Source organism: Cordyceps javanica, chromosome 4 (genome assembly GCF_051103115.1).
Source record: "Cordyceps javanica chromosome 4, complete sequence".
Taxonomy (NCBI): Eukaryota; Fungi; Ascomycota; class Sordariomycetes; order Hypocreales; family Cordycipitaceae; genus Cordyceps; species Cordyceps javanica.
In genome coordinates this window covers 3064796-3082965 of record NC_139298.1, presented here as the reverse complement: position 1 = coordinate 3082965, position 18170 = coordinate 3064796, and the positions used below count along the sequence as shown (strand labels likewise).

General features: G+C 56.6%; 5 protein-coding genes across 5 annotated transcripts; 1 reads left to right on the top strand and 4 right to left on the bottom strand.

Moving 5' to 3' along the window:
• Positions 1–1256: 1256 nt before the first annotated feature.
• Positions 1257–4670, bottom strand: V2A60_006817 (uncharacterized protein; the record flags this gene model as incomplete). Its single annotated transcript, XM_083258108.1, has 1 exon — positions 1257–4670. The coding sequence occupies one exon, from the start codon at positions 4668–4670 to the stop codon at positions 1257–1259; it is 3414 nt and encodes a 1137-aa protein (XP_083114234.1).
• A 752-nt stretch (positions 4671–5422) lies between these two features.
• V2A60_006816 (uncharacterized protein) lies at positions 5423–7119 on the bottom strand (the record flags this gene model as incomplete). Its single annotated transcript, XM_083258107.1, has 5 exons — positions 5423–5599; positions 5655–6265; positions 6314–6401; positions 6450–7020; positions 7073–7119. 5 exons carry the CDS (start codon positions 7117–7119, stop codon positions 5423–5425), a joined length of 1494 nt encoding a protein of 497 aa, XP_083114233.1.
• A 3793-nt stretch (positions 7120–10912) lies between these two features.
• Positions 10913–11772, top strand: V2A60_006815 (pyridoxamine 5'-phosphate oxidase family protein; the record flags this gene model as incomplete). The annotated part of the gene is made up of 2 exons (XM_083258106.1): positions 10913–10979; positions 11045–11772. The coding sequence occupies 2 exons, from the start codon at positions 10913–10915 to the stop codon at positions 11770–11772; spliced, it is 795 nt and encodes a 264-aa protein (XP_083114232.1).
• A 144-nt stretch (positions 11773–11916) lies between these two features.
• Positions 11917–13997, bottom strand: V2A60_006814 (S-adenosyl-L-methionine-dependent methyltransferase; the record flags this gene model as incomplete). Its single annotated transcript, XM_083258105.1, has 3 exons — positions 11917–12327; positions 12423–12729; positions 12853–13997. The coding sequence occupies 3 exons, from the start codon at positions 13995–13997 to the stop codon at positions 11917–11919; spliced, it is 1863 nt and encodes a 620-aa protein (XP_083114231.1).
• An 803-nt stretch (positions 13998–14800) lies between these two features.
• On the bottom strand, positions 14801–17094 carry V2A60_006813 (transcription factor domain-containing protein; the record flags this gene model as incomplete). The annotated part of the gene is made up of 2 exons (XM_083258104.1): positions 14801–16628; positions 16736–17094. The coding sequence occupies 2 exons, from the start codon at positions 17092–17094 to the stop codon at positions 14801–14803; spliced, it is 2187 nt and encodes a 728-aa protein (XP_083114230.1).
• Positions 17095–18170: the final 1076 nt, after the last annotated feature.

The window sequence follows — 18170 nt, the reverse complement described above, 5'->3', positions numbered from 1 at the left end:
GACACTTGAAATATATATATGGGACTGGAAAGAGAAGAGAAAAAAAAGAAGAACGGGTTTGAACTGGACAAAGGAAGACAACCGAAAGGAAAAGCTAGTCCTTTTTTGTGCGTCATTGTGCTGTCGTGCACGTCTAGACGTGTTGGAAACCAGTTTCTTGTTTTTGTCTTTTCTTTTTTGCTGTTTTTGTATTTTTGTTTACTGCATTAATATCATGAATATATGCTTGTTTCTCATACTCATTCCATTGCCCTGCGATATCATGATTCAGGTCTCGTTCGTCTGTTCTTGTGAGGAATCACTGGGTAGATGAGCGTTTTCATGAACCCGCATTTATTCGTATGCATGTGTCCGATTATATATCATACGGATGGATCGGGGGAGGAGGGAGGGGGTTCTCTTTCAACGCCACCACCCCCGGGCCCCCCTTGTCATCCGGAAGGCGAGGAGTTGAGAGGCAAGAGGGTCTTGACTTTGTTGCGGTTTTTTCTGGGGTTTGAAACGAGACGTGTCTCGGATGAAATCTGTCTAACGCGGTAGGTCAGATTGCCAGATAAGAGTCTGGGGAACTAAACAAGAAGAAGCAAAAAAAAAAAAAACTTAAAAAATTAAGAAGCAAGGGAAGTAAGAAAAAAGGGCAAAACTTGAGAAGAGAAGAAATAGACGGAGTTACTTTGCTTTCTCTTTTTTTTTCTTCGTTTACCTGCGAACGGTCAAATTACGGCTGTGGCAAGACATGTTGTAGATTTTGTAAATGCCGATATTAATATATGGAGCTTATTTCTAAGGGAGATGAGAGCGTATTGGGGGTGTGTTTCATATAGCCAGTGTATAAACAGAGAATGTACTAGACGGTGCAGTACAACAACGGTGAACAAAAGATGAAGGAAAAGAAAAATAGACGCGGAGAGAGAGAGAGACATGGAGATGGAGGGTATATGATATTTATATATTTGACTGTCTTTGCCTCGTGCACCCCCGCCATGGAGGCTCTGCTATAAAACAAGAAGGGAAGAAACCCCAACGCCAAAATATTTTAAATTCCCAGTAGCCAATAGTAAATAAAAAACGCCGGTGCTGCATCATGGTCGCTGAGCTTATCATGTTGTCCGCTTGCCTGGTAGTCATGTATGCTGTCGTTGCCGCCCCCCCGAATCCGACTCCTGATCCCGTTGGATCTTTCCAAACCCATAAATGACATGAGAAAAACTGGGGTCAAGGACATAAGATAGAATAAAACAGAATTAACCCACGACTCAACGACGTCGAGGCTTGGGAGCACCATTGATGACACTGTGCAGGTAGCCTGCTGCAGCGGGGTGCACATTTTCCGAAGTGACATGCAGTACGTCCACCGCAAAGACTGGGTGGAAACGGCTCGAGTCGAAGAAGAGCTCAACCTTCTCATCGAACTCTTGCGGCGGCTGGGCCGCCTCCTCCTCGGCGACAGGTTCGGGGACCACAGGCTTGGTCTGCATCACGTCGCGGAACGCGGCGTCAAGCTCATCCTGCGCGGCCTGCTTCGACGCCGTCTTACGGTGCGCCGGCTGCTTCGCGGCGGCGACGGAGCTAGCGGCCGTCACCTCGGAGCGCAGCGAGTACGTGTCAAAGGCGGAGCCGTAGTCCTGATCCGAGAGGGTAGACGCGCCATCAGGCGATACGGGACGAAGTGTGGTGGAGAGCGCTAGCCAGTCAGGCACCTGGCGTGTCGGCGTCTGAGTCGTCGTCGACCAGAGTGAGGCAGAACGTAGCGCAGCTAGTGGTCGGCGGTCGATGCGCAGTTTGCGCTCCGTGTCTAGGGCTGCGGGACGCTTGTCCGTCGTTTTGTACCGGTGGCGGATGTGCGAGGCGCTCCAGAGGCCCTCGGCATGCTCGGTAGGGATGGCCGGCTTCGACCAGAGCGACTGAGACGGTGACACAGCCCTGGTGGTAGTAGGAGCAAGGGCGGAAGCAGCTGCCACAAACTTGGAGCTCGTCCAAAGACCTGTGCTCTGAATGGCATCTTGTGTCGAGGGCCTGGGCTTGGGCCGCGAGGACTGCACCTTCTTCGCTGTGTAACGGTCCCATTCACCATCATCCTGTGGCAGGCCTAGGGGCACGCGAGCTACTGATGGGGGAGGTGTCCAGAGCAAGTATGACTGAGAAGTGGCTTTGATTGGTGCAGACATTTGGCTAATACTAGACTCCGTAGTGGAAGGAGAAGCGAGGAAGGGCGTCGATGGGTTGGTTGATGCCGGGGTGGTAGGTACCTCCTTGGGAGACCTCCAAAGACTCGAGGATGTAGACTTGGCGACAGGCTCAGTCTTTGCAACCGCGGGAGCCCAGAGAGAACTACTGGAGATGCTGGCTGGCACCGATTTGCGAGGTGCTGGGCGCAGCGTTTCAGCCGGTTTGCCAAGGTATCGTGTCCATGTCTTGGCATCAGGCTGAGCGAGACCAGCACTTCTGGTGGTTGTTGTGGCATACATGGTATTGGATTTCCAAACGGCGGTGTCGGCAGGTGGTAGAGGGGGAAGCGCCTTGTCCTTACTTATGTCGACAGTAGGCAGCTCTCGGACTGCTAAAACGGTCGTTTCGTCGTTAGAAACGAAGCCGGCGCGCGAAGGTGGTCGGTAATCCTCAGACCCTGGAAAGAGACTACCACGAGAAGGAACTGCGCTTGAGCGTAAGAGGTTGGCGATTTCCCACAACGTAGTTTCGTCGAAGGCTTCGTCTTCGTCGTCAGAGTAGCCTTCGTCACTGTCGGCGGCAGGAAGCTCGTCGTCGGAGTAGTGATCAAAGAACGAGGCGGGGTAGACTTGAGAGGGCAACACAGGTCCTTGGGAAGGAACAAACGGCTGGGCCTGAGTAAGTTCGTTCAGAGTCGCTCCGGGAAGTGGTACCGAGGCTAGTTGAGCTGGGAGTGTCGCGTTATCAGAGGTTTCACCCCAGGGAAACTGAAAAAATCCGAGGGTGCCACGCTTATTGCTGAGAGGCTTCGGGCTTTCAGGGATATCTGGAAGTAAGGTAATCCTTTTGCTTCGCCGCGGCGGCTTTTGCGTGACTGGGCGGCGCGGACTTTGTGTTTGCTCCGAAACTGGAGGCGAAATCAGGCTTTCCCGAGACAGCCAGGTGGCTGATGCGGGTGACGTGGGTGACACAAATCCTTTATTTATGCTTTGCAGTGCTTGTGTTTCTCCCGCGTCCCTACTCAAAGGAGAAGTGCTTGCAGCCGTTCTGATCAAGTTGTCGGGTGCCTGTGCAATATTTTGAGCTCGCTGCAAAGTTTCAGAAGCTAAACTGGTAGTATCTGAGTCTATACTCCAGTGCGATACCGGAAGTGGAGCTTTCTCAACGGGCACAAATTTGACGGATCCAGGCTCGGTCCAGGTATTGAGATTATTCTTCTTGGCAGATGCAGAGTTAAACTCTTCGTCCTCGTCTTTGCCTTTGGCCTCGGTTTTCTCTGGGGTGGTTGAGTGATTTGCGAGCTGGCGGTGCGCAAATATATCGTTTGTAATAGACGTGGACTCCAGACCGTCTTTATTGCGTGACGCTGACTTGCCGAATTTGGCTCGGTTTTCCACTCCGCCAACTGTAGCCTGGGCCGAGACTTCGTCGGTGAAACCAGAGTTGCTCCGACGAGTAAGCCTGCTGGGTGCAGGGTCGGATTTCTCGTCAGCCGGGGTTTTGGTGTGGTTCTTTGGGGCGCTAGTAGGGTCCGCACCCCCGCGCATTACTGGTAAACCTAGATCAGGCGACCTCAACGCTGGAGATGATGGCCGGGGCGAGAGATGCAAATCTCCGCTTGGCACGAGCGACAGGGAGGATCTGATAGATGAGGGCGAGCGATTTGTTAGGTTACGACGGATGTCTTGCCAATGTGTTTCTTGGGCACCCATCTCTGCTTCGAGATTTTCCAGCAGTTTGCGGCGCTGCTTATCTTCAACGGCGGCTTCTGAGTCAGCCTCATCTAAATCCTTCAGCTGCTGTTGTATTATGTCGAGTGCATGCTGAGGGGACTCCAGGGGTGGCGCCGGCGACTCGGCAATCCTGGTCCTGCTGGATCTGCTGAGCAGAAGAGGAGTTGGTGCCACCACACGCCGTGGCGACTTCTCACCATTTTTGCGATTAGAAAACGTCGGACACGCATCGCCCACACGACGATGCCATCCAGCCGGCTGCGCCAAAGAATCTCTTTGAGAGCTGGGGCCTGTGGATGAAGCCTCTGCCTGCGTGTCCAGAACCAAAGGTACCATCTCCTTTTCACCATCGTGCTGCGAGCCAGTGCTTTTGCCTGACCGTGCACTACTTGGCAAGGACGCTAGCGCGCCGTCCTCTGCAAATTGCAGCTCGGTGCTCACCACGGAGACCTGTCGCAGATCTTCGACTGGAAGCACCGGAGAGGACTGCCGTCGGATATTGTAAGCAACTTCGGGTTCCATGCTGGCTCTGCCACCGAAATCCGTAGATTCTGACTGTGCTGTTTTGGGATCGATGCCTGCCATATTGAATGGGGCCGAGTCAGCAAAAAAGCTGTCCCTGTCGCTATAAGACTCATCGATGCTGCCAGGAGTGTCTGCGTTGTCAGATATTGTCTTGTAAGTGCCCAGCACTAAAATGGCACCGGCGCTCTTTGGCGGCTCTGGGAAAGAAGGAATGCGCGAAATGGTATCCCCTTCAGAGTCCATGCTTTCTCTGTGCAGTTCGACAGAGCCACCCGACCGCGACAATCGATGCCGCCAAACCGTAGGCGAGACTTTAATAGTAAATTCGGCCTTGTATATCGACCGTTTGCTAGGTATTGGCCTTGGACGATGAACAATGGAGCCTGTTGAAGGAGTAGAACTCGACCGTTTGCGAGGTATTGGCCTTGGACGATGAACAATGGAGCCTCCTGTTGAAGGAGTAGAACCCGCCAGCGATAGGGCAAAAATCTGACGTGAAACTGGTTCCTCAGTTTTACCAACATCTAGCTTGTTGGAAAACATGACTGTTTTTCCACGTTCTCCTCCCTCTTTTGCAGAGTCTCTGGCTAGTTGCGCTCGCGGATTCAAAGGAATTCCGTTAACCGCCCTGAGTTGTACGGGCGTCTTGGCGGGGACGGATTCTTGTGCGTCGGCGTTGTGCGAGTCTGGGCGCTGTCGAGATGGCCGGATGTCTCGCCTGACAGACCCAGGACCACTGCGAGTCAGGACAGATGCACGAGCGGCAACAGAGGCTGTATTTCCGTAGTATTTTGACGGCACAGTATCGGGCTGTGTTGTGGGAATTGGCATCGGCAGCGGTTCGACCCTCGGTACTAGTGGGCTCTCTGCAGTGTCATGCCTTGGCCAGTCATTATTTTCTTGCCTGAGAGGTGTTGGAATTGCAGGTGGTGTGTTCGGATCGATAAATATGCTCGAAGTATCACGTAGAACTGAATTTCCGGATCCGCTCTTTCTCATCCGGCTTTGCGGCGGTATGGCGGGAGCTGCTGCCGCTTCGGACTGGCCCAACGCCGAACTGGATGGTCTCCTTGGAGATCGCGCGGGAGGTCTTGGAACCCATCCAGATGTGTCGAGTGGCGTCTGCGGAGATCGGCGACGAAGTTCGTCTGCGCCAGGCGATACCTGTGTAGCTGTTGTTGCAGCGTTAGCCGACAAAAAGGAGCGTTCGGATGTCGCGGCTGGCACATTATTAGCAGTTGAAATTTCTTTTCGCCTGAAGCTTGAGCCTTGGAAATTCCGTGTCAGAGCCTGGTTTTGACCAGTGCTATTTGATCGTGCAGCTTTGGAGGCCTCGAATCTTCTTTCCTGGTCGTTCTTTGCAGCTACAGCCAGATCTACTGTAGGGATATTGTCCATTATCTTGAGGGCACTGCTTTCGCGTATGACTGGATTTGATATGGCAAGCTTCCCCTTTGCTCGCTTCTTTGGCGGATTTTGCAGCACGATCGGAGCTGTGTTCGCGCGGATAGGTGGAAACAGTTGCCCTTTAACAGGAACTCCACCAACACCTCGTTGCGTTTGGCCAGGGGTCGGTCGATTGATGATTGGCAGGGCGGTATCGATGCCTCTGGAGCCTGGCTTGGGCATTGGGCGAGGTCCAGTGCCGGGTCTTTGTGTCTGAGCAATGTGAACTTGCGGCTCACCCCAGGGCCGGTTAAAGACTTCCGGGGTTGAATTAACATCGGGACTTTCAGCTGGCCGGATAGGCAGAGCTTTGGAAGTGTTGGGTCTTTCAGGAGAGAGTAAAGGACCGGGTTGCGTTATAAGCAGATCGCTTCTAAACAGTACAACGAGACCTAGGGCAAATTAGAACGCGCATTCGTATTGCTTTGCATTTCACAAACCTAGCAGGAGAAGGAGACCTATCGCGGGCACAACTGTTCGAGTGGCAAAAGGGAACATTTCGAGGCCGAATATCAGCGGTATGCTTGTCTAGAGGCCCGTTAGCTTCAGCGACAGAAATGGAAAGACTAGACGAACAGCAAGCCATGCCGCAAAACCAGAGGTCAAGAAAGTAATGACCTTGGCCGGCATAACGCTGGAACCTGGTATACGCGTAGTAGGTATGGACGCCTTTGCTGCCCAAATAAGCACAAAGAGTATGAACACGATGATGACGTCCATTACGAGCGTTGCGATGCCGAGGGGAACCAGAATACTCTTGGCGATGCAAACGGGATAGATCTGCGGACGCTGGACAGCGACCAATACACCACCCATTATGAAGCGCACAAAAATTATGACCTGCAATACGAAGAGGCCTCTGGAGCGCTTGTCCAGCTTGATTCGCCATAGTAAAAACTGCTCAAATGCGAGACGTGCAAGCTGATCGAAGCCGGCGGCTGTGGCGACAAGGACTTGGCAAGCGGCGTCGGCATCACCGGTGGTAAGAGTCGCAGCGAAGTCCATGATACTCCAAAATGCCGAGGAGAGAAGAAAAGTGACGAGGACCAGCCTCAGTCCCTTTGAAACGGGCGCACTGCCTCTGAGCCGACGGCTGCCAAAGGTGAAAAGACACGCAGCGCTGAAGGACGCCAAAGCGACGAGGCCACTGTGAACTATTAGCTGCAAGGATAGCGGCCGGCGAGGACTGGAAAACTGACAATGCAAAGGTTGCAATGAGGGCTTGTGTGCCGCCAGCGACAGCCATGGCTACCTGGCCACGCGAGCAGGCACACAACGCAGTGACAAGCGTGTAGAAGTGAGTGAGTACAAGAAGGATATTAGAAAAAGCACGGAACAAAGATAAGAAGACGAAAATAAAAGACCACCCAATCAGCCGCCATTATGAATCTTGGATCTCAATGATGCATCGTGAATGCTTCCGTCGCTCTGCCGTTGCATGGTTGAAAGAGGAAGGAAGCTTGATCCCAGAACAAGAACAAGGCGACCAGCCAAGACCGAGAAGAAACAAGGTGGATTTCGGACAGATTTCACAGGCCTCGCAGGACAAGGGCGAAGAAACCGGCCCATTACGGCGCTGGGAGTGCCAAACAGGAAGCCGTACTTGCAGTCCAGCTTGGGTAGGTCACCCGGGGCGAGCTTCGTCTCATGCAGTGTCGCATGTCAATGGTGGATGCCCCACGACAGGGAGTTGCGTGTGTGCCTGGGGCCAACAGTCGAGAAGCGTTTCATGTAAGAAATCTGCGACGCCTGGGTGGTGGTCACGTATGAATCTGCGGCGAAATCGAAGGAGACCATGGCGAAGAAGAAAGCAGGTGATAATAAATAAGACTTGGCGATTTCCTTTACAATTGGGCGTCGTCGATACGATATCGGTTTGCCAGCGAGACGGGGAGGACTTGCTGCCCGAGTATGGTCTCGTCGCTGGAAGCTGGCTGACTAGCTAGCTTGATGTCGCTTGGACTGCAGAAACAGGTACGGAAAACATTTGACTCATCCTAGTCACGTTGCTGAATCGTCCGACCATAGGAAATAGAAACAGTCTTTGACAGACCTGAGTCGGAACAGAGGCAGCTTGTTTTGAAATAGGTCGTGGGTGGGACGTGGGAACTCTCAGGTGTAGTACATGGTGCGGCGTTGGGGTGGGAGAGCTTCTGACGCAGGTTCAGAACCCCCTGGGACCTGGTGACGGCCAGTGCCTGCTGGGCGCAAGGCGACGGACACTTGCATCTGCCGTCGTTGAATGCGGAGACGCATTATCACGATAAATATGGATGAAGAGGGGAAAGAAACGCAAACAAGAGAAAACCAGGAGAAGAGGAAGAGGAGAGGGAAAAGACAGAAAAAGAAAACGAGTAAATGATTCAAGCTTCAACAACAAACGCAAGGGAGGGGTTGGCAGCTGGCAGTTGGCAGCTGCAGCTGGTTAGGTACTTATCAGACCCAAACGCCTTTCTCGGGCGGCCACCCGACGGTGCAGGCCTACCAGTAGAGGACTGGCATGTGCTCTCTTGCCAGGCGGTGACAAGCCGCTTTATTTTCGTCGTCTTACTACATGCTGCTTGGCTCTCTGCATGAGGCCGCGCTGCGGTGGTACCCTGATCAGCTGCGTATTATTAGCCAAGTTAGCCTCGGTAAGTATTGACAATTGACTAAAAAAACCGAAAATCATTCTTTCACAGGGGAAAAAAAAAGAATTCAAATCCAAGCATATCCATCGTCGCTGTGCGGCCGCCGTTGTAAGTAGTTGTTGGTACGTACAGTCGGCCCCGGCCGGGCAGCTACAAATCGCCTTGTCGCAAAGCTGTTGGACCAAAAAGCGGTGGACTCTCAGTGTTCCGAAACGGCCGGCAAGGGCTGCGAGGAATCACAGATTTCCGTGCCTTATGCTAGATGTATGCATTCATCCAATCTTAAATTACTTCATGCAAAAGGGCTCCCTTGGCGACATGCCCCCTTACGTATCCGTATCCCACTGGGCCATCATGCGGTAGCAGTAACAGCAGCCAGCAAGCAACCGCCCCCCCCCCCCCCAGCCTTGGCCACTGACAGACGAGGGCGACAACAGCTATTTGATAAATATGGACGAGAAGCCCGACAAATAGCCAGCATGTATCTTGTCCCCCCCTCAAGTCATGTTGACCACCGTCGCCGAGTTCATGCCCCCCCCCCCCCCAGAAATAACTCAATAGAGTTGCCAGATGCCTACCTGCATTGCCATGCAGAGCTCTGCGCCTGTCCAACCATGGTCCAGACAGACTCCCAGAACGGCAACAACCACGGCGAGACAAGTCAACGGGTTTACTTTGTACATGGAGAACACGGTCTATCCTTTATGCAACACGGTCCCCCAACTACCATGAGAAGGGAGGGGTCTCCCAACAAACACTTACTTTTGCCATCTAATGCTCATGTACACGAGTTTGCGTAGTTTGTACAGTCGCCTGATTCGCCTGCTTGCTTGCTTGCTTGCTTGCTTTCCATCCAAACCGCATCCGTCATGAATAACAACAACAACAGTAACAACAACAATAGCAACAACACCAACCCAAGGTTGAGCAGGCTTTGAATAGCTGCACTGGAGAGCTACCCGCGGCCTGCTCATGCAGCTGCCGCAGCATAATGGATGCTTAAATAGTGCACGACACATTGCATTCATCTTCCTGTTATGCTCTATCCATCTGACATACTTTGCTACTTGGTCACTTCTTCCCTACCAGCAGCTCTGTCCGCCGTGCACCCCCCCCCCCCGGCTCTGGCCGTATTGTGCTGCTCGATCTCGAGCCCAAGTGAAGCTCTCGCCTTGTCCTCGCGCCATTACTTCCTTGTCTTTATCCTCTCGAGAACCGCTGCCCCCTATAGGTGCCGATTTGGGCAACCCGTATGACAGGGGGGAAATAAAATATCCATGAATGTAATATTTTGGCGCTAAGCGAAGCGAAAACAAGACCGTGTTGAAAAGACGGGGAAAAATCACAACCTTGGCTCGCACGCGGTGTGCTGCGCCATGGGAGGAAGCTTCAATCGATGCCGCTTCATCACGGCCGCCCCGCCACACGCGGGGTTCTTTGGATTTGCGTGAAGGAAAAGGCAGTTGGCAGGTTATTCCGGCTCATCTTTGGTCTACAAGGCCAATTCTGTTTGCAAAAGCCAATTCAGTTTCATCACTGCACACACAGAGCGAGATTCGTCTCCTCAGCACACACTTCAATGGGGCAAGGCAAGCCCGCCATGTAGTTCAATCGATACCATCGTCACAGCTGGCGTGACCCTCGGCGCTTTCCAAGCAGCAGCCAGAAGCCGGCAGTCAAAAAGTGTCAAGCCAGTCAACCAACCATTTATTATTATTATTATTATTATTATTTTAATTGCATACATCCGCAAAAACGAGCCCTCGTGTAAAGGTCGAGAACGAGCCTTGTTGTTCTTGAAATGAAAACGAATCTGTACTGATTGGGTGCTATTTTTGGTTCTGGTGTGCGCCCGCCTCCAAGGGCGCGGCGCGCGGCGGACAGACACGGCGCCGGAGCCCCGCGGAGTGGCCCCTCTATTTTCTCTCTCTGTGTCTCTCTCCCCCGCAGAGGCACCCCCCCGCTCACAGCCGAATCACGCGGCGCCGGTTTCTGCCCGCCCAAAAGACTCATTGCGACTCATAACGACTGCACTTGACGAAGAGTGACATGGTCGCAGCCTGAACTACCAGTCTTATGTGTGAGCGCAAACTTTGCGGTGACATGGCAGGAATCTCTTGTTTTTTCTCTCTCTTCTTCATTTAGGGATTGCCGTTTTGGGAACGTCCGGCCAGTCACGTCCGTCCCGTTCGTAAGCTTGCAGCTGCAGCCCCTCGTGTTGCCCTTGTAGGGCGTCTTGTCAACGCCGTGACAGCCATTGCAGTATTTAAACTAGTTCCAGCCCGCCGCCATCACAGTCTCGATATCGTAGCCTACCTGCCCAGGTCATTCTCATCCTCATTCGAAACCCCCTTTCCCCCTCTCCCCGGCCAACATTCCAGGGAAGTTCCTTGTCCTTTGTCCGCTATAATGGGCCGCCACAGCCTAGAATACCCCAAAGATGCCGTCAACAAGGTCAAGCGTCACGGCGAGCGAGGTACGCCCCCCCTCCTTTCGTACTGGTACTCCCCCAAAACCCTCCATCCTCACACCTTTCCATAGGCGTTTATGCGCTGGAGAAGATCCACGAGCTGGTCAACGCCTCGCACCTGATCCACCTGTCCATGAACGTGCCCGACTCGCCGTTCCCCGTCACGCTGCCGATGATTGGGCAGATGGGGTCCTTTGACCGGCCGTCGGCCTCGCTCGGCGACCCGCTCGACCTCTACGTGCACGGGTGGGTGACCGGGCGCATGTTCAACACGAGTCGCGACGCCGGCGGCAACACGCCCCCGGGCGTCCCCGTGTGCGTCTCGGCCGCGCACCTCGACGGGCTCGTGCTGTCGCTGTCGGCTTTCAACTCGAGCTACAACTACCGCTCCGTCGTGCTCTTTGGCCACGCGTCCCTCGTCACCGACGCCGACGAGAAGCTCTACGCCCTGCGGCTCATCACCGACTCGGTCGTCCCGGGCCGCTGGGACCAGTCGCGGCAGCCGCCGACGGGCGCGGAGCTGCAGAGCACCTCGGTGCTGCGCGTCAAGATCGCGTCGGGGAGCCTCAAGGCGCGGGACGGCGAGACGGGCGACGACAAGCACGACATGGAGAACGATCAGGCGAGGGACAGCATATGGACCGGCGTGGTGCCGGTCCACCAGGCCTTTGGGGAGCCGGTCCCCTCGTCGTACAACAGGGTCCGAGAGACGCCATCGTACATCACAGATTACGCAAAGGAACTGACAAAGGATAATGGCGAGTATGCGGTAAATGCAATTCAGGCGCAGAAAAAGTAAAATGTGTGGTTTGCACATGTCTAAATAGGGGAGATGCCTCAGGAGATTGTTATTTTTTCGTATCACAAAACCTTGCAGCAAAACTTATGATAGTATAATATATACAATTCTATACCATGGTCCAGCCGTACATGCATGGCCCACCTACCACTTCTCCCACACCACACCCGGCAGCACCGTCCTCATAATGGACCAGTGGCCCCGCGCGCTCGTCTTGTGCGACTTTGTCACGACGTCCGTGTTGTTTGCGGTCAGTAGCTGGGTCTGCTCGTCCGCCGCCAGGAACTCGGCCGCGTGGACCTCGTGCTTCGGCTCCAGGAACTCGCGGCGCGCAAAGCTGTTGAGCCGGTCCGCTTCGGTGGCGGGGCGGAACGCCAGCGCGCCGGGGGTCTTTTTGCAGAAGATGACCATGTTGGTGAAGTCGGACCCGCCGTGGGCGGCGATGCTCGCGGGGTCGGCAGGGAATTCGCGGAAGATGCGGCACGCGGGGAACACGGCGCCAATGGTGCGCACGATGGCGCGCGGCCCGGGCAGGGCCAGGTCACCGGCATAGTTCTGGACGGGGGGGGAGGGCCGGGTCAGTCTCGTTGGAAACTTTGCGCAACAATCGAGGGGGAGGCAAGAGGCAAAAGGACAAGGCACGGGCTTACAATGGCAATGGAGCCGTGCGGCTTGAGGAGCGCGTTCAGCTGCTGCAGAAACTCGAGCGTAAACAGGTCGACGGGCTCGGCGCCGCCGGTGAAGACGTCGTGCACAATGTAGTCGAAGCGCGCGCCGGCCGCGTCGGCGGCGAGCTTCCTCGCGTACCGGCCTGCGTCGGTCAGAACGGGCTCGTTGTTCTCGAGCAGGTGAAAGTGCTTCTTCGCAAACGCGTGCACCACAGGGTCAATCTCGACCACGGTCGTGTCTATGCCGTGCGCCACCAGCGCCGACGGCGTCGTTCCGATACCCAGGCCACTATGTACGTGCAAGTGGTTAGCATATACTCTCTCTCTCTCTCTCTCTCCCTCTCTCTCTGTCGCCTTGATACGAGCCCGCAGATGACATTCCGCTTCTTTTTAATTCTAGAAAATGACTTACATGACTAGCGCTTTTGCCTCGTCGTCCGGGACCTGCTTCTCGGTCCGGATGAGGCGCACGGCCTCGAGCATGGCAAAGACGCCGTAGATGGGCTCGGCGACGAGGCCGCCGCTGACAGAGGGGTCTGTGTACTCGCCGCCGAGCAGGCTGTGGTCGCAGCGCAGGACGCGGAAGCCGCCGCGCAGGCTCTGCAGCACCGAGACATAGCCCGTGTTGGACTCGCGGCGGTCGACGAGCAGCCAGTCGTGGGCGCGCAGCGTGGCGTTGAGCGCGGCGTCGGCACGGCGCGTCGGCGCGTGCGGGCTGAGCCAGAGCGTGTGCGCGAGGGCGGGCGCCGCGAGCAGCACCCACGCCGAGGGCGCGAGCGCGGCCATGAGCCCGCCGAGGGACAGCTGCATGCCGACGCGGCTGAGCGCAAACGACGTCACCTCTGCTGCTGCCGCCGCCGCCGCCGCCGCCTGGGTCTGGCTGCTCGTCGTCTCCGGCCGGCCGGCGAAGCGCAGGACAAACTCGCGCGCGAGATTCTCCGACGCCGCAAACAGAGCCCACGAGCCCATGCCCGGCAGCGCGTCGGCGACGAAGCGGGGCAGCAGCGGCAGCGGGCCGAGGCCCTCGAGGGCGTCGGCCGCGCAGGCGGCGGCGAGCACGACGACGGGGGCGACGGTCAGGGCCTCGGCGAGGACGGGGCCCCAGACGGGGCCGAGGGCCGCGCTCCAGGGCTCGAGGGCGAGCTGGACGAGGGGCGCGGCGAGCGCGGCGGCGGGCAGCAGGCGGGCGGCCGAGGGCGCGGCGGGCAGCGGCGCCAGCGCGCGCGCGAAAAACAGGTTGCCCGCCCAGCCGGCAAAGGCGGCGGCGGCGAGCACGCGCCCGTGGTGCGCCGCCGCCGGCAGGCTCCCGTACACGGGCGCCAGCGCCCGCTGCGACGCGTGCGCGAAGAAGCCCGCCAGCAGCAGGTACGTCGCCGCCAGCCGCGCCCGTCGGAGCTGCGCCGCCAGCCGCGCCGAGGCCGACCCGTCCGTCCGCGCCTTGCTGGCGAGGCCGCGCAGCTCCCTCTCGTACTGCGCCTTGGAGGCCGCGATGGTCGGTTCGTCGTCGCCGCCGCTAGCGGCCGCCACCTTGCGACCGGCGGCCGTCTTGCGAGGCATTCTGGGTCGGAGGAGGAGGAGGCGGAGGAAAGGAGGAAAGGAGGTGATTGGAGAGAAAGCCTTTTTTGCTTTCCGTTTCAGCGAGACCAGAAGACGAATTTCAATTGCGGGCAAAGAGTAGCAGCAGGATGCAGGAGATGAGTAGCCTTCATCAAATGTCCAGCATCTGATCGCAGGAGAAAGAAGTTGGGAGAGAAAGACAAAAGTGGTCTTTGCGCGTGTCGAAGAAGAGAAAAAAAAGTAAAAAAGTAATCGAACAACAGGCGCTCTGACGTCGGAGAACACCCCATCGCAAAGGCACGTTTCATTATATGCCTGTGAGCTGTTCAAGGTGGGGCTGGGGGGGTTGCTCCGTGGTCCCTGACAGAGAGCAACAAGCTCCCCACACAAGGAGCAACTCCCCCCCCCCTCCGGTTCCAGTTAGTTGGGTCCCCCGTTTGGGAGTTACTGGCGACCAAGAAAAAAGAAAAAAATAGGGGGAGGAGGGGGAGATATAATAATCAGAGGAATCCAGATGACGTGGTGTTGTGAATGCCGGATGGGCTTTTGCATCCGTTTGATTGAGATGTACATCCGGACAGGCACATAAACGATCAGGCATTGTTAGCTGTCGTGGGACATGCACAATTCCATGCTTCAGATGTTACAGCATTGTTCTAGTCCTGCAGGGTGCTGTTCAGAAATCAAATGGGTATTTCATAATGCATTACATCTCGTTTATATCCAGATATAGATTTCGTCCGCCGATGCCTGATGTAGCCCGACGGCTATTCTTTCCAAGCCCCCCCTTCCTTTCGTCATAGTTACATGGCCGTGTTGTAGTCATCCTCCTCCAAGTCATCGTCGCCGTCGTCGTCGCTAGCGCTCTCATCCTCGCTCTCCAAGCTCTGGGGACTGCTGCGGTCCAGGGTGCTGCCCAGGTTGCTGAAGCTGCTCTGCAGGGAGAACCCGCTCCCAAAGCCCGAGTACGAGTTGGGCAGCGAGCGGCCCGCAAAGTCGAGCGCGCTGGTGCACCGGCTCATGGACGGCTTCTCGGGCAGCTGGCGCAGCAGCATACCCGTCGACGTGTCCAGCATGTCCATGGCGAAGCCCGTCAGGTACTGGCCCTGCTGGCCCGGCTTGGCGCTGACGGACAGCGTCCAGCGGTACTCGGCAAGACGGCGGCGGTACCAGTCGGCCTCCTCGCGGCCAGGGCTCGTCGCCCACAGCAGCGACCCGAACGTGCCGATGAGGGCAAAGTTGGTCTTGGAGGTAAAGTACCAGAAGGAATGCAGGTGGTTGGGGGAGAGTCGGTTGACAAAGTCCATGCTGGAGATGAGGCGCGCCTTGGCCGCGCTCCGGCAGATGTGCTCGAGGTAGGGGTCGACGGTCGTCGGTGAGGCGCTCAGGGTGCTGATGATGCGCCGGTGGAGAGAGATCTCGGCGGCAAAGTACGCCAGGTGCAGGTACCCGACGCTCGAAGGCCGCGACGGCGTGAGTCCGCCCGAAGAGAGCGACTCGAGACGCACGCAGGCGGGCAGGTCAGCGTACCACTCTTTGAGCTTGAGCTGGATAGGCTTGGCCTGCGCGAGCACCATCTGAGCGCCTTGCGCGCCGGCGTTGTCGACCTTGTGCATGGCGGCGAGCGTGTAAAATGTATCGAGAATCTCGTTCAGGATGCCCGTCAGCTGGACAAAGCGCATAAAGATGATTTGCCCCGTCTGGGCGTCCTCTTTTTGCTCCGTGTTGCCCTCATCCCAGTCGACGTCGGGGAAATCGTGGACTGTGAGGCTGCGAACGGCCCAGTTGGAGGGGGATATGTGCGAGGGACGGCCGTGGATGAGGGCGCCCCATTTGTCCTGCATGTAGACGCCCCAGGAGAGGCGCTTGCGCATGCCCTTTTCCCAGGGTGGAATGTCCCAACCGGAGCAGTCCAGGTGCAGGCCGAGCTCCTGACTGACGGCCACGAGCTGGGCCGTGGGAGCCCACTGGGAGCTGCCGGGTATCTGCGCGAGCAGCAGTGCGGCCTCGACGGTCGACAGCTTTGGGCGGCACATGGAGTCGGCGAGGCTGCTTCGGACGAGACGCTCCAGCTCGTCGGTGTTGGGCCTGGGCAGGTCGGCCAAAACGGGGCTGTGGTTCCACCAGTTGATGGCGAGGAGGTACACGGTGGCGAGCAGCGGCGGGGTGAAGTCGCGGTAGTCGCGCTCGTACTTTTCGAGGAAGACGTACTTTTGCGCAATGGGAAACGCCGGGTGCACGCGTTGGAAGAAGAGGTCAATCAGGGTGCGGCCGTGGGGCGCGACGAGGGCCTCGACGGCCATGATGTCCTGCTGCTGCTGCTCGTAGCCGCGAGTGGTGCTGTCCGGGACGAGAAGGAAGCTGTTGCCGTCGCTGACCTTGCGTAGGGTGCCGCGCAAGGACGTGCTCTCGTTTCTGGGATCATAGTTGGAGAGGTTGAGCACCGAGGGCTCAAAGTCGGTCGTGTGTCCAATATACTGGCTGTGGCGGTCGAGCTGCAGGCCCAGCGTGCGGTCGAAGCTGGTTGGGCCGCCGACGTTGGCAAAGTCTTCGAGGAGACTGGCGCTGGCGGTATTGCTTGCAAACCTGTTGTTGGGGTGTCGTCTGGAGTGCAGATCTGACGTGGAAAACCTGGACACGGAGTTAGAGGTACTCGGCAAGTTGGTAAGCAGCGGGGGAGACGGGAACAGCTACGGAATTACGAGCTCGCCGCATCCACACCTGTCAAATCAACGTACCCTCTCTTGACGGTGCCCTCGGCAAAGGGCTCCCCTTGCTGCTTCCTCTTTCGCGACTGCGGACTGAGGGTGAGCAAGGAGCATTCGGCGCCGGCGTCGACGCAAGGCGTGCAGCTGTCAGTGTCGTCGCGGGTGACGCAGCGGAAACCAAACTGCTGGCAGGTCTGGCAGGTCATGGCGGCCGCCGAAGAGGACTCGGCAATGGTTTCGAAGCCGGATCTGTCCTGCAGGCTGGGAGGGCCAAGCTCGAAGCGGTTCTGATGCGGGCGGTGGCTTCCCGAGGGCGTGGCCTGGGCAGAAGGGCGCCTGTGGCTGATGTTGATGGGCACGGATGGCTTGCTTGGGTTGCCGGAGGCCATGATCAACATGGAGGGCACGACCGGCCGGGTGAGCAGGCAAGGCAGCAAGCCGTCTCGGGGATGGATGTCTGGGCTGGCGGTTGCGCGCCTCTATGTCCGGGACTGGTATCGTGGGAGGGGATGGATGGTGAGCTCTCAACGGGTGGCGTGTCACCTGGGAGCGCAGCTCTCTCGCCACGAGCCGAGCTCAACAAGGAGGAGGTCTCACAACGAGCGGGCAACGGCCAGGTGAAGCTCGGTGAATGGCGGCGGCGGCTCCTGCTCAACGATTGGGGATAGGATTGTTCTTTGGCACAAACTTGAACAAGGCGGAGCGGGAGACGTTGCGGGAGACGCTGCGGGAGACGCTGCGGCAGGGATGTGCTCGACGGGTGCAGTGGCCCGTGGTGAAATGTGGCAGAGACAGAGGACCTAGAGGCATTGACACACGGCAACAGGAATGATTACGGTGGTAGATTACCAGGGAGGGTGGGTTGTTAATTTGTTGTTGTTGCGCGTGTATAGTGGTTCTCTCCTTGAATTTTCACTTTTTCGTCCTCTTCTTCTTCTTCTTCTTCACTCCCTCTTCTTCCTCCTTGTTTTTCGTTGCCCAGGGCGTTGGATATGCCAGGTCGCAAAAGAGGAAGAGCAGCCGAAGCGGGATCAAAGTGACGTGTCGCAAAAGGGTTGGAAGAAGGCTGGTACGGATGAAGGAGAGAGAATGCAAGATGGGTAATTTTGCAGACAACAAGTGAGCAGGAGAGCGAGAGAGCGAGAGAGAAAGACAAAGAGGGAGAAGCCAGCCGATGACCGATGTGACAGGGCACCAGTACAAGATGGATGGATGGTGATGGTAAAGTAGATGATGGATGGGTAGATGACTGGATAGATAGTCTAGGATGAATAGATGAATGGATGGATAGAAGGTGAGTGGTTCATGCGTTGATGCCGATATAGCGCCGTGGCATGTGCTCTTGGTGGCCAGACGAGGAGGGTATTTGTACCGAGTACCCGCAGTTGGTGTCGTGTAAATAAATGACCAGGGCAGTGGCAGGCCCGGGTATCAGTAGGAGAGGATGTTGATGGCAGGAATAAAT